This window comes from Neolamprologus multifasciatus, chromosome 11 (genome assembly GCF_963576455.1).
Source record: "Neolamprologus multifasciatus chromosome 11, fNeoMul1.2, whole genome shotgun sequence".
NCBI lineage: Eukaryota > Metazoa > Chordata > Actinopteri > Cichliformes > Cichlidae > Neolamprologus > Neolamprologus multifasciatus.
In genome coordinates this window covers 11,452,193-11,467,508 of record NC_140449.1, presented here as the reverse complement: position 1 = coordinate 11,467,508, position 15,316 = coordinate 11,452,193, and the positions used below count along the sequence as shown (strand labels likewise).

The window sequence follows — 15,316 nt, the reverse complement described above, 5'->3', positions numbered from 1 at the left end:
ATATTTCAAGATAATGAAAAAGCATTTATCTCTAGAGGTCAAACGGTATTCATCATTTCACATAGCCACAGCTGGTTGCCTTTTAATGCTAGCACTGCTGATTTTATGGACAGAAAGCTCCTGGTGTCAAAACTATGAGAAGTATTGGTCCTCCAGGCTGTTGGCATGGTGACAACTGCTCATCGGTGCATTGTATGTTTTACGACTGGTTCCTGGAAGACTCAGGCGTTATCCAGTTTGACTCAAAGCCCTCCTTGTATTGTCTTCTGTCTCGCAGACAGAAACATTGTGTTGCAATTCACTGCCATACAAACTTAAAAGGATCCGTCTGAGAACGTACACACAGTCCGTGAGGTGGATGGCATCTTCGCCGTCTTGTTTTCATTGCTCAATGTCTGTTTTATCTCTCATTGCAGGTGACTCGACGGGCACCTGTGGGGATCCAGGCACACCTGCCCATGCCAGCAGGGAGGCAGGGAACTTCAAAGTGCGCAGCAAAGTGCGCTTTACCTGCGCAGTGGGACATACACTGTATGGCTCAGCAGAGAGGATCTGCTTCCCCAATGGGACCTGGTCTGGCAAACAGCCGTTCTGCAAACGTAAGAGAAATCTTTAAAATATCGCTTTGATGTTATGTATGAAACACGCTGGAGTCAAACTCAGAGCTAACACACAAATATTTCTTTACACAAAGGCACACATTTAAGCTCCTACAGATACAGAGAGAGCTGCGTGGTTCCATGAGGCCACGTACTGAATCCCGATAGTTTCTTGTCTTTCTGGTAGAAAGAAAAGAAACATGCAGCGCTGAATATTACCAGATATCTGGTTTGAAGGGCTTTTCTTTTTGAAGCGATCAGACTTTATCCGCTTTAAACCTTATTTGGATTATACTGTAGGGTTATCCAGACAAAGTTCTTGAACCTCTGCTTTATGTTAAAGGGGCACTCCACCGCATAAAGTTGGGTTTGGTTGTTGCAGGAAGCAGTAATCAACTGATGAAAAGGACTGTCTCTTTGGAGAGAGTCTCAAGTTTTAATATACAAGTCATTTTACCAAAAAAGACGTGAAATAACCCTTGGGCTTACGATTTAAAAGACAATGGTTGCATTATGGGAAGGACTGAAGCTTAAAGTTAGAAGAGAACTTCAGAAGTATTTCAAAGTTTCTAAAAGTATAGTACAAATTGCTGTAAAGCCACTTTAAGCACTGTGCAAGTGCACAATAAAGAATCAGCATCGGTTGTGGTATCCACAGTTTTCAAACAGGACGTGGCCTTTGCTTAAACACACAATGTATGCAACATATTGGCTGCATTCTAGCACATACAAAAAGCTCGCAAACGCAGCACTGCAGCAGATGGATAAATAGCTCTCTGCTGCAGTCTGGTATTTTCTGCCAGCACATGGTGCTGTGACTAGCTTCCAGATTGCAGCCGAAAAATTCATTAATTCTAGACACCTAAAGCCAAGTTCCTTTTGGATTGTGATAAATGAATCATTGTGGATTTTGAAGATATTAGTTCACAGAATGCCAGCTCTACATCTTGCATAAATTAGCCCCAGGGGTCAACCGGATATTGATGCAAATGTTTGACTGCTTCTCCTCTCCTCAGCTTACTGTCCACCAGCTTGGATGAGTGCCAGTGTCATTTTTAATATAATCAGCAAATGCACAGGTCCTCTGAACTACTCTGCCTTTCATTCCATCTCCTGACTTTCTTTCTTTTCCCCCCTTTCTCTAGCGTTCATTTCTCCAACACAGGCCCCTCCTCTTCTGATTCCTTTCGGTCTTAATCTCGTTGTCTAGCCATCTTCTCATCCCTATCTGCCATCTAACCCTCTTCCCTCTCATTCCCTCACTTTGTGTTCAACCTTTTCCTCCCTCTCTTTATTACCAAGCGTCTCTCTTCCACTAGCTTTTTATCTGTCCATCTCCCAGCTGAACTCCTGATTTAAAGATTACTTTAACTATCTATTCAACCGTCGGGAGTCAGGGAGGGGGACAGGAATTCACTGGAGCCGGAATGTGTTTCTGTGCTGTCTGCTTGTGATCTAAAACCCTGTCTCATGTTAAAGTCCATCCATTCATTATCCACAACCCCTTCACAGTCTCTGGAAAAACAGTCAGTGTGGATATTCAACATGATATACATCTCACGTTGCCATGAGGGTCTGTTTTGTGTGTCTGTCATCGTGTCGATCTTGAATTATTAAAAAGAGGTGAGAAAAGAGGCTGCCGCACTTGATTTTTGGTAAATACACACAACAGCACAGTAAATACATTCTGTGGCTATATGTGGGCACGCATGTGTGTGTGTGCATTTGCAGAACAGAGCTGTGAGCATGCTGCCAGTTGGTATGTTGGTATGTGGTTGAGTGATGCGTTTGCACCTCAGTGAGTTTCTGCGTATGCACACATGTTAATTGAGAAATCACCACCACACTTGCAACACGTCTGTCTCCTACTAGAATCACTATTTCACATTTTCCAGGCAATTAGGTGATTGAGAGAGCAGATCACTTTTGTAATTAGACATGATTTGAAGCAGAAGAAAAACACATGAAACAAACTGTCCTCTCTACTCTTCAGTGAAAAAAATGAGCAGATTTCAAAAACACTGAAAGGGATTCCTGAGTGGGGGAGGGAAAAAAATCCCAATCTCCGGTGCTTTTCTACCACACTGGAAAAAATTTTTCTCCCTATCATAGGATTGCTCAGCCACTTTTCAGCTTTATTATCATTATAAGTTCGCCCTGAGTCCTTAGCTGTAACTGTTCACATTACCCCCTCGCTTTTAGACAGCACTGCCATCACCATAGATGTACTGTAGAACTTGACAATACACAAACTGCACTTTATTTACTGATGACTCATCAATACTGCGATAAGGTTTTGTGTACCACTGCATCAGTTCTGCTAATTAGCCTCTCTTAATAAAGCTCTATAGATTAGTTGTTCTTTACTGCTTGTTTCACAGCTTCTCTAAAAAACAAAAAAACAAGCAGCAGTGCTTTCTTACGTCCCGTAATGGGAGGCACAAAGACATAATGAGGAACACAAGCCGAGGATTTCAGTCTGCCCTTTGCAGACTATTCCACCTGAGAATTAATCAGACACAAGTCAAGAAACTGCAAACATACAGCAGGTCAAAGGCAAAACAGCAATTATTCAATAAATAAATATTTATATTCACAGTATAGTGCGTGAATATGTCCTTTCACAGCCATTTAATCCCCTCGGGACCTTCAGAAGTCATCTTGAAGCCACCTTCGGGGCTTCTAACCCACTGATATGGAAAATAGAAAATCCATTACTATTTTACACCTCTGACCTTCACATCCTGTTTTTTCTCCCCTGTATTGCAGCGGTACAGTGCGGGAATCCAGGTACCCCGGCTCACAGTCGTATTTCCCGTTTGGATGGCACAACCTTCTCCCACTCTATCGTGTATTCGTGTATGGAAGGATATTTCCTCACTGGTTCGCCTACACGCCAGTGTCTGGCAAATGGCACATGGTCTGGCACAGCTCCAAACTGCACAAGTGAGTTTTGCACACACAGACACATGAAAGGAGGATGTAGTTGTGTCTCGTAGTCATGGTGAATTTCTTTAAAAGGCCGCTCCGCTGCACAGCGTTCACACTTTCATTATAAAATGAGAAGAAGAGCAGCTGTGTCAGTAGTCACTGTTAAAGGCTATGCCGTGATCGGTGTCTGATCAATAAAATGTGGTCAGGCATAGTCCAGATTCTGTCACTGCGGTGAACAGGGAACACACATCTTAGGGATTTCAGTGTTGCTTCGTTAATCACATTTAGTTCAGTCACACTTAAGTCTGGCAGTCGTTGAATTTGTTACTCAAGAACTAGAACACACGCGCACACAAAGAAAAAAGTTAGAAAATAGGACAAGAACGATTAGGCACTCCTCTGGGTGTGATGGGTAAACACAAATTGAATGTGGAAAAGGATGATCAGCACAATAATGCACAGCGAATGTACTGTTAGCATAGCAGATTGAATCAGCAGCCAGTCTCGTTCTTTATATAATGTATGATCAAGTTGAACACGATGGACATTGAACGTGATGTTGTGCTCTCTTTCATCTGAAATCACGTGCGCTGGCAGCGGTGCTGAAATATATGATATCGATTAAGACAAATCTCTTTGAGCCTGTTCGCCCAGAGAAGCATCAAAGATGTCAGGCAGTTTTTATTGTCTGGATCTTGGCAAATGAGCCTCAGAGTAATTAAGAAGTATTCCAATCTATATTCAGTTTGCATCAGGATGACTTTGAAACAAAATTACACATTGTTCGTCTCTCTGAAAGTCCCCATATTCTCTCTTCCTTATTCTTTTTGCTTGTTATTGAATGACAAGAAAAAGATAAATGGTGTGGACGTAATTTTCAATTCTGGATTGAAATGGGTCTCTGGAGAGATATGCACAGGGAAGGAGTGAAGAGAGCGAATGACTGGGGAAAAGAAATGGGTTTGAATAATAATGATCAAACGTGCAGTAAAGCAGAGGAGCTTTCTTAGCTCTTTTTCCCACTTTGGAGCATGCTCATCCCCAAACTTCTCTTTTGTACTATCACTTCACATTAAAGTTTAGTGGTCAGTTCAGGGACATCAACACTTAGGATGCCAGAATTGGCTCACTGTGCCTTCATTAAGGAGGCAATCATTTTCACGGTTCATGGGTAATCGATCATGTAGGTTACCAGATCAAAGTCACACAACACTCTCAAGGGGAGAGAGAAAAGTTTGAACTTTATTTTTTCTCCCCAGAAACTCTTAGCGGATGATACATGAAATTTATAGAGCATGTTCAGAAATTAGCAAATGAGATGAAGTGTATTAAGGAAAGAGAGTTGCTCAGTGAATTGTGAACTAAAACCATAAAAGCACTTTGTCAAATAAATGGCGAACAGGGATTTTTTTTTTAAAGTGAGAATGTTTGCCGTTTAATACATTCTAATTCAGTTGATTTCTCTGCTATCATCATATTTTCGCTTCTCTTGTCAGTGCGTTTCTCTGTCAGTTTAAGTGTAGTATTGGATTCCCCAAGTGGTGCAGAGGGATTACTGTACATGAAGGCATTTCTGAAGCGATCTGTTTCTTCAAATTGGAGTTCTTTTTTCCTAAGTAGCTAAAATATACTAAGTAATTGGTTGACTCACATTGCTTTAGAAAAAGAAAATCAGTGATATAGCATCATGTGTCACTTCTTGGTCTTCTTCTACTACTTCTTCTTTCGGCTGCTCCCTTTAGGGGTCACCACAGTGTATCACCTGCTTCCATCTCAGCCTGTCCTCCTTGTAGAATATGAGTATATGTTACTAACGTTCCCAAAGTATATCACAGTACAGAAAACTATATTAAACTTTCAAGAAGCAAGAAAAAAAATGTTAATGATGATTTACTGGAAGCAGCTTATTGACTTAATTTCTCACAGCAAGTAAGTGCACCGAAAGAAGCTGCATAGTTAAATTGTTGAAGTCGGCAGCCTGCAGCTGTTGTGCACTGTGCTTAACTTGAGTTTTCACTTCCCATAGATAGACATGCATAATTAAAGATTTACAACTGTATACACACATTTTTCCTCTTTCTTTCTTTCTTCTGGAAAGATGACTTTTCCACCTCCTCACAAGAGGGTCACTTGACACCGGCTAAAATCTTTATGAGCTGTCCTTGATTTATGCCAGCTGCTTCTGACATGGGTTTGAAGAGATGTGCCATGCTTAATTGAAGATAATGTGTAATTTTGGTGGCTTCAAATGAACTGTGCATATAAAATGTGGCAACACAAAATATGCAGTGAACATTCACATATACTGTGCATAATCTTAGTACAGATTCAGAAGCCCAGGCGTAATCCAGACCATAAGCATATGTGACGCAGCTTGTGAAAGCCTTGGTTTCTTGTTTTTGTTGCCTGAAATTTGTAGAATAACATGCAAAAAACAGGTTTTATTTATCATTCTTTGTCAATGACTTTTTAGCTTGAAGATGTCAAACTGTGTCTGTTCTTTGAGTTATTGTGATTCAGTAACAATGCAGATAGATAAATACTCACTCGTACAGATACAGCCACTTATAATGGCCATCTCATCAGTGACGGTATTGTGATGTGTGGAATTCTGGCCAATTGCCGGGTGATGGGTGCTTGTAATGATATCTCCCGCCTGTGACGTGGATGATGCAACCATGAGTAGTAATGCCCCTAAGTAGTATTTAGGAAAACCAGTGGTAATATCTTGTGTAACCACCAGGGGGAGCAGTGTGGAGCCGCATTCCTTTAGAGCACAGGTGTCCAACTCCAGGCCTCAAGGGCCAGTGTCCCTGCAGGTTTTAGACGTGTCGTTGGTCCAACACAGCTGATTTAAATGGCTAAACGACCTCCTCAACATGTCTTGAAGTTCTCCAGAAACCTGGTAATGAACTAATCATTTGATTCAGGTGTGTTGACCGAGGGCGAGATCTAAAATCTGCAGGACACTCGGCCCTCGAGGCCTGGAGTTCGACACCCCTGCTTTAGAGGCTTGTTGCGCTATTTATTTATACCGTTAAAATTTGTTCAGGGCTTCTTTAATTTTGACACTATCAGCCTTTCTATAAAATATTGATATAGATGTATGTTTGCAGCAAATAAAATATGGGTTGTGTACACCGAACAAGCTGGACAGATTATTGCTGACTTGTGTTTCTGAACATGAAAGCATAAAATGATTATTTCATTGCATTGCTAATGGTCTTATACAAAATGCAAATTTTAAATTGAAATTTGAACTCACTGCAATTGCGCTACAATAAGTGTGTGTATTTCTGTCAGAAATATTTGGCGCTTTTTTCTGAATATTTTTGATAATTAATGAGGTCAGTGAAACACTGAGTGTAGGAGTGAACCACAAAGATTTGGCACTGTGTTTAAAACTATTGGTAATTCTCGCCAGTTACGCTTTCCAAATGAATTAACAGTCATAGCATATGCATGCTTTCTCAAGTTGTCTGCTGCTAATCTTGGTCTATCACCTTTGCGATTTATTTTAATACTCTAGTTAACTCAAAACTTACGGAAAAGAATCGTCTGGATCCTGATGATGAATAAATAAATAAATACACACTTTTAAAAAAAAGAACTTGTAAAAATATGTTATGCAGTAAATTGCCGGGCGTGAACCACCTGCATTTTTTTAACTATCCTTCCATGCTCTGCGCATCTCTGATAAATCGCTGCAGTAATTTTAAGGGTAACTTTTACAGACAGCGGATTCCTTTGTCACAATAAGGTGATCGTTCAAACAGCTCGCTCACCCCCCCACCCCCCACCCCACCCCACCCCTCAGAAGGCCAATGACTTCCAAACTCTGGCCAAAGATCCGCTGTAGGCCATCTGTGATTTTAACACATATAAACAGTATTCCAGGAATCACTGACAACAGGTATTTACACAAAACTGGTACAAAAACAATCATTTTCTTTGTATTTTCCTGAACCAGCCCCCCAAAAATGCAGCCCAAACAGCTAATAAGTTACACACCCTCTGCAGTTGAGTAAAGGGGCGTGTTTATAGTGGAAAGTGGACACTCCCCAGGAGAAGAAATGGTGGATGCCTAGCTTCTGACATTCAGCTGAGAGCTCGCTGTGAGTTAACAGTCAGCCGGCTGACCTCTGGTTGAAAGCGGCAGTTTTCAGTGGCTATATCTGCAGCATGTATATTAAAGTATATTAAATAGTAAATATCTAACTAATAATTTATTTGACATTAATTGCGAAAAGGTGATAAATCTTACTGGTAAATACTAAACTTTATTTAATAAATAAAAGCATCAGCACTCTTGACATTGGGAATGGCTGGTGTAAGCATATCTGAAGTTGAGTATTTTTCACATTTCCTGTCAAATATCACACAGGCAAATTTTTGTTCAGACAGTCAATATTACCAGAAAATGAACCTTACATGCTTTGGTGAGCCCCAGATGTTATCTTTCCTCCACAATGCACCACAGAGAAGCTTGTCCTCGTAGTGTAATTACTACATTATTACATGAGTAGTCAAATATCATAGGGCTAAATTCCTAGAATTCGAAACATGGTTTACGTTATCTGACTTGGACTGGAAGTTGATAACAAGTTTAATATTTCTAAGTAGTAAGTTACTGTGTGCAGAGCCACAGAACCACTTTGGGTGAGGAATATTATGACAACTGCACATTAAACATCAAATGTATCAGTACCAGCTCCACTGCAGTTTATTATTTGTCAGATTATGATATTTGGGGCAGGAATCTGTAAGAAGGATGCAGTACGGCATAGCTTCAGCCTTCAGAAAAGGCACACAACAAATGACTATACATGCCAAACAAGCATAAAGGGTGCTGTTGTGGTTTTATGTTAATTTTCAAAATAAATGAGACTAGATTCATCACATAGTGACATCAGTTTCAATCTCGAAAAATGAAGAATCCAGCTTTTCCCGTGTGCTCTGTCAGAATACAAAGCTGGTTTTACCCGGCAAGGAAAAACATCTCCAAGTGTTGAATTCCTTGGCAATAACCAAAAATAAACAAACAGAAATTAATTTAAGGGAGGAGGCGTTAGCAGTGACAGCCATATGCATCAAACTGACTTCTTACATTAAGGTGAACAAGTCAGGAAAGATTTTGTAATAAGTATGCACAAATTAGAGCCTCCGAGATGAAACGAGGGCTATGGAAAAGCAATCAAATAAAGGCTGGCAACTATAATTTCATCAGCGGTAGCACTGGGTTAAGACCTGACAACATACTGGGCCAACACTCAGCCATCTGTTTACTTTGGAGAAATTGTGCCATGAAAAGAAGCCAAGAGTAGGCATATGAAAAGAAGAGACTGCACTAAATACATTATTATTATTTTTATTAGTTCCTCTGCTGATTTAGACAAATTATATAACTAGAGTGGCGTAATCTAGAATGGAGAAGTGCAAGTAAACATTACGATTACTGTTAGTAGTATTATGACACTGTAGGTGTCACTTAGTCTTATGTCATGTGCACAGCAAACTGGCAATGTAGCTATTCCTTATTTTCACATAACATTATGTCAGATGCCTGGAAATCATTTTTAGTTATGTTAATGCCTCGAATACTTAAGAGGCCAACGAATACTGTGTTCCTTAGACGGCATCTAAAAGAGCTGCTTTATAAAATGATGATTCATTGTTACTTTATTACTGTCCACCTATCAATTATTTGTCACGTGGGCTTTTAGAAGTCATTTGAGAAACTGCTTGTATGTTGCTTTCAGTTACAAAATTATGACATTCAGACTAAAACCTCAGTGTATCTAAAAGTATGTCACTATATTCTGCTCTCACGTCCCATTCAGGGCATGCCATATGAGATGGATTTTATCCAACGGAAGTAGCTTTCTTTTTAAGAACTTAAGGATTGTAATGAAATAAACTAAATCTCAGTTTTCTGAAAAGTCCAAGTAAGCAACTTTTGTTACAAACATAAATTCACATAAATGGTGGCTGTAGGCACCTTTTGGCTTGTGAAGCTGACTCTTAAAGCCCAAAGGTGGGGATTCTGACTTCCACTATCTTGATATTTTGTAGCAGAATGCAACAAGTAAAGAGCTGGATGCAGAAACCGAGGGAAATGGTATACACCTTTCCATTCAGTGTTGACCAGTTCAGATACCTAACCTGTTTTACCTTCCTTTTTGATTGCAAATGGGAAAATATTTTACAAAATAAATGTTGTATGAAATGTGACTTAAAACTATAATTATGACCAAAAACACTCCAGGGAAGTGTTTACTGAGGTCATAGTTCAAGAGAACAGTGCTGTCTTTTTCCTTTGGGATAGATAAGTCACCCCATGCTCTCCATTAGAAAGAAAGCAGATTCAAAGTGTTCACTGGCTTCACTATTCAGATCCAGAAGCCACGCTGGTAGCCTCATCGATTACAAAGACCAGCTGAAATACAAACAACATAGAAGAAAAGTACTTTTACGTATCTGTAAAACTGCAGCCAAGCTAGTTTTTCCAGTAATTCTTTACAGATAAATGTCCCTCAGTGGTGAATAAATTGCTACTCTCTCATGTCCAACAGCTCATTACAGACCTGCCAAATCACGCAAAAGGCAATGCCCTGATCAGGCATACTTAAGTTGAACAAACGTTGCTTCTGGCAATTCACAACTGCACAGAACAATTTGATTCATATGAGTGAAAGAATACTCAGAACCAATTAACATTTACCAGTCACGAACATATAACTACCGACTAGCTGGTGGCAAACACGCGGCGTTAAGTTTTTTGTGTTTTTTGTGCAGACATCTCCTGTTCTTGTCACTGTCTTGGGTATGAATTATGGGTCGAGGTGTAGCAATGATCATCATGCACAGCTGTAAATGTCACAGATATTTCAGTCATTTGATAAAATATTAGTATGACCGCTGTATCATTATTAAACCTGAAAAGATTGATCCTAACCATGATGAAGTACATAGTGATGTCGCAGTGGCACAAATAAATGCAAGATTAGGAAAAGAACCAATGATTAATGATACAAAGGAGGACTAAATATAGAAATGTTGCTTTATGTTTCATGTTGAAGTTCACTCCACACCATTTAGGATGATTTCTGATGCAGCGCTTATTTTTTACTACCAATGGCAGTGATCACCTGTGGCGATCCCGGTATCCCAGCAAATGGACTCAGGTTTGGCGACGACACCACAGTGGGCCTGAATGTGACGTTCATGTGCCAACTGGGGTATGTGATGGTGGGAGGGGACAACACTTTCGCCAGGACCTGCACCAGCAATGGGACGTGGAGTGGAACCATGCCAGCATGTCAAGGCAAGTACCTCCCACAGATACGCATTTCTCCTACACTGTATCAAAGACTTGCTGCGGTGGACGTTCAACCTTGATAACCATCAGACAGCGTTGTAACAACCTTGGCATGCCAGCACACTGTCACGCACAATCTAAAGTATATGCTTACATCCAGAGATCTAATGAGATTAGCAAGAAAGGTGACACAGGCTTCCTGTGTAGTCAGATACTGCCATATACTCCTCACTTAAACGCACTGATAATGCAAACGGCAATGACACTGAAAGACATAAACCTATTTGCATAATAAGGTGCATATATTTGAAACGTACACATCCACAAGCGCTCACATAGAAATAAAGCCATTTTTAATGTGTTTCTCAAAATATCACCCATTTAATGCAAAAATCTTGCTACTTTTTATGCTTCACTGCCTATGGCCACATTCTCAGCTGGATTAAAAAAAATCTATATATCTCTATCTATGATGATTTCATCCCCCAGTCTAAAATTGCACCTGTGAATGCAAAGAGCCGATGCTAAAAGTTCTCTGACACCTGGTGATGGATGGCTAATAAGTCCTCTCCATCACCACAAGGATACCTCTAATTGTACCCCAACAGTTAATCACTGGAGTCCTCTCCCTGAAGTTTGTGCCCATTCTACTCTATGATTAACATCAAAGTTGGAAAATCCAGGAAGAGGACTTAGCCGTTGTACGCCCATCAGCAATACATCACTCCGTGATTTATGACGCCTGAGTGGAGGCATAGATTAGCATTTCTGCGCTTGACACTCAAAAGTAAGTATTGCAGGGAAGATTAACTTGTGCAGCGAACAGCTCAAGAGTACACCAGGAAGGGGAAGAGCCCACAAGGCTAATAGGGGCTCATTGTTGCTAAGGAACTGTTCCCAGGCTGCTGTCTCAGTTACAGTGAAGCAGGCCTCTTGAGGTAGACGAAAGGACAAATGAAATGAAATAGGCAGGTTGTGAGAGGTTCAAACCTCCTTTGAGTTTGTTTTTTGTGTTTCTACTTGTAACCCATATATAAGACTTTTTTGGGGGAGGATCCAAAGATAGTTGAGCTCATAAGTAGCTGTTTAAGCCAGGCTACTTCTTGCCCTACTAATCTTCTCAACCTTGTCTTGAAGATTAAAAAATTACAAAACTCAGTCTGACAGTAATTGTAATATTTTATTAGTGCTATTCAATATTAACGTGCCGTGTTCTGTGGTATTTTACGGTGAAGCTGTTGGTTGAATTGATGGTCCCCACAGCTGTTTAAACTGGGAGAGAAAAGAAGACAGAGGGCAATGGGTGTATATGTGCAAGTGTATAACCCCCATGTGTGTATATTAAAAGTGTGTGACATTGCTAACCTCTGAGCGCTAATCCTTGACAGCTACCGCAACCGCTCAGCCTCTCGGTCCCCGATCCTGCTACGCTTAATGGGGGTGGCGTGGAAAGGAGCAAAACCCCAGAGCTTAGGCCTCCTCATCACACTCGCTCACACACCGCTGTGCCTGAATACAATCACACGGGGGCATTCAATTACAGAAGTGTCTCTCTCATGCATACGTAGACACAGATGATTGCACACTCACGTTTTCTCCCAGCGCTGCCACTGCCTGAATGCTGTCAGCTCCAGCTGACCTGTATGCATTAGTCAGTGAGCCACAAGGTCCTCCTGCCTCTGTCTCTCCACTGCCTTCACTGTTCCGATAGCACTTATTTCTCTCATGGGATAAATGAATAAAAGAAAGGCAAGAGAGAGAGGACTTTGATTACTAAGTGGGTGCTCAACATTAATTTTCCATTCCTCGGTGTGGATGGGGTATAAAGAAGGAGTACAAATGTTTTATGCTTTGCTTTCCCCCTGTCGCTGTGCTCTTCCTGTCCTTTGGTCTCTTTCTAAGACTATCTAGGGCAAGCAATAGAAAAGCACACTGGTAATCATACGTTTTTTTATCATCACTCTCCCTGACAGCCTACGCAGTGGGACATCTCAGAAAAGGACTGGAAAAATATCTGTTTTCTTTTCTTTCATGTGAAACTAAAAACAATGCCTATTTTTGTACAAGTTTATTTTGTTTTGTTTTTGGTTTTCTGTTGTTCATTTTTCACGATTGGGTTTAAGTTGAAGGTGCTTGCAGTTCACTCAAGGTGAGCTGTTTTAAAGTTCTCACACCTGGCATCTGTCACCTTGTCATAGATTTTGGATGATTGTGCCACAGGAAACCGAGTTAGTATTCCAAGAAAGGGAGGGGGAGGAGAGAAAAAAAGTGAGAGTAAAGCCAAGAGGAGAAAAATTGAGACAAAGAGGTTTTGCATGTGCCAAGCCTGGGCATAAATTTGCACTTACTGTATGAGCATCAGTTTTAGCCACAGCGTTTGTTTGTGATGACGCATCCTAAGCCTTGCCCGGCAAGGATTCAGTTTGAATCCCGGGTTTGGCATGTTCAGCTAAGAGGCACTAATGCTGCTTAGAACTACTTACGAAAATGGGGACACTCTCTGCTTTTTTTTAAAGCAAGTAATTTCAGATGCAGTGCTTACAGGATTAGAAGACCTACTCTTCTAATCTGTGTAAATTGCCTACTTGCACACGTGCACTCATACATTTTCTATAACCCCCCCCCTTTTTCGTGTCTTTTACACAGATATACCGTAAGATCACTGAAAGCCTCCAGCTACGCATTTTAGTGAGATAATTCAGAATGAAGTGCCCCTTTTTTCCCATAGCAACAACTTGGAAATCCCAAACTGAAGGCACTCTTTACTGATTCATTAACTTCAAAGGGAAACAATTTTAAGTGAACCTGTTTCTCCTTGAGAAACAAAATTACATTAACAAACAAAACATTACGAGAAGGTTTTTGCTCTTATTTTTATTCTCTATTCACCGTGGCCTAAATACTGTTCTGATTATAGCACACTTCATATATACTGTATATGCTGCTGCAAAATGTCCATATGGAAATCATTTTGGATCTGCTGCCAACTGAGAACAAAAGACAGTTCCACCTTTGAGAGGATGTGTGAATATCCCACAGTGGCTTGCTCCACATTTACTGTAATTTGTTGTGCAGAGAATGAAAAGTTGCGCTAACGAGGCAAGGAAGTCGTCACTCTCATGTCATAATAATTGATAATTGTCACAACTTTTTGATTTTTGAATTGTGAAAATAAGATGAAGAGAATTAAAGGCTTCTCTGTCAGGGAGCCATATGTAACAAGCACGCATGTATTTTAAATATAAACGAATCAACTGAACTTGCCACAGTTGAAAGACTCGGATAAGGCTCGACTTCAGTTTGCAGATGTTTGTTGAAGTGTTTAACCAAACACAAGAATGCCAAAAAGAAAGAAGGGAGAAAAAGACTTGGGGGTAATGATGGGTGCTGAGGGAGGATAGCAGTGGTATAAAGCAACAGCACTAATTTATTCACATCTCTAAAACCCATATCCCATCTGCGTCCCCACGGGTTCATCTCCAAGTGTGTCAGAACAAACTCTGAGCTTTATTATGCATTCATTTATTACATTTGTTGAGCTGAAAGTTTACAGCTTACACAGATGCAAGATGCCCCCCTCATTTTGCACAGAAATTATTCTGTATTCTCCAAACAGAAATCGCTCACAGTCAAAACACAGACTATTTCTCTGCGCTAAAGACCTCATTTTCAGCTGTAATCCACACTATGCAGAATGGTGAATTAGTGCCACCTCTGCTGCTTTTAATTTGATGCTTTTGATGTAATGGGGTTTTGGTCACTACATTGACCAGTTTTAACCTGACTTGGTTTTTTGTTTTTGTTTTTTAAAATAAAGGTCTCTAGGAAACATTTTAACCATCAGTATATGAATAGGATGATAAAAGCTTTTATTTCTTGGATGAAAAGTGAGTGTATTACTGTGTTTACTGTGTGTTTACATCCATCTTACGCCATCTTAACCTCAGTGCAATTAATATCTAGCATCATTTCAATTTGAAATGTAAGATTCACTACCTGTGTAGCCATATTCTTGTAAATACAAATAAATCACAGTAGTTGTTTGTCTGTTCTCCTTGAGTTACATTCAGCAGCCATTTTGGTTGCTGAATGTAACTCACCTTTGCTGTAAGGCAGAAGAAAAACAATCTTTCCTCAAGGTTTCGTTTGACCTCTCCTGCTGGCATCCAAGGCTACTAAACCCAATATTTTCAAGTTACAACATTTTCTTGTTGTAAGTTATATTTTAGCTGAGAGTCTTCGTTTGCAAAATACCTTCTTCCAGCAAATATTCAGACTGTGTCAGAGAGTGAACCATAGATGATTCCAGTAAACTATCAAAGATTATATTCTATCTATAACTCTAAATACTTCAAGTTTGCTTTAGACCCTCAACTATTGCAGAGGGTGGCGGTACACACTAATCATCGATTCTTCCCTTAAAATCAGAGAGTGTCAGAATGGGAAGGTGAACTATTTCCTATTT

At 40.2% G+C, this 15,316-nt stretch overlaps 1 protein-coding gene across 6 annotated transcripts in view; it reads left to right on the top strand.

Moving 5' to 3' along the window:
• The window catches only part of LOC146507873 (CUB and sushi domain-containing protein 3-like), a 147,736-nt gene that overhangs the window by 111,127 nt on the left and 21,293 nt on the right, over window positions 1-15,316 (top strand). For all 6 annotated transcript variants that reach the window (XR_014876682.1, XR_014876681.1, XM_085176331.1 and 3 more), the window contains 3 exons: window positions 417-599; window positions 3,369-3,545; window positions 10,675-10,857. Coding sequence is in view for 4 of the 6 variants with exons in the window: in XM_085176331.1 (XP_085032457.1) it covers window positions 417-599; window positions 3,369-3,545; window positions 10,675-10,857 (543 nt within the window). In the remaining 2 variants the exon portion in view is untranslated. The remainder of the gene's footprint in view (window positions 1-416; window positions 600-3,368; window positions 3,546-10,674; window positions 10,858-15,316) is intronic.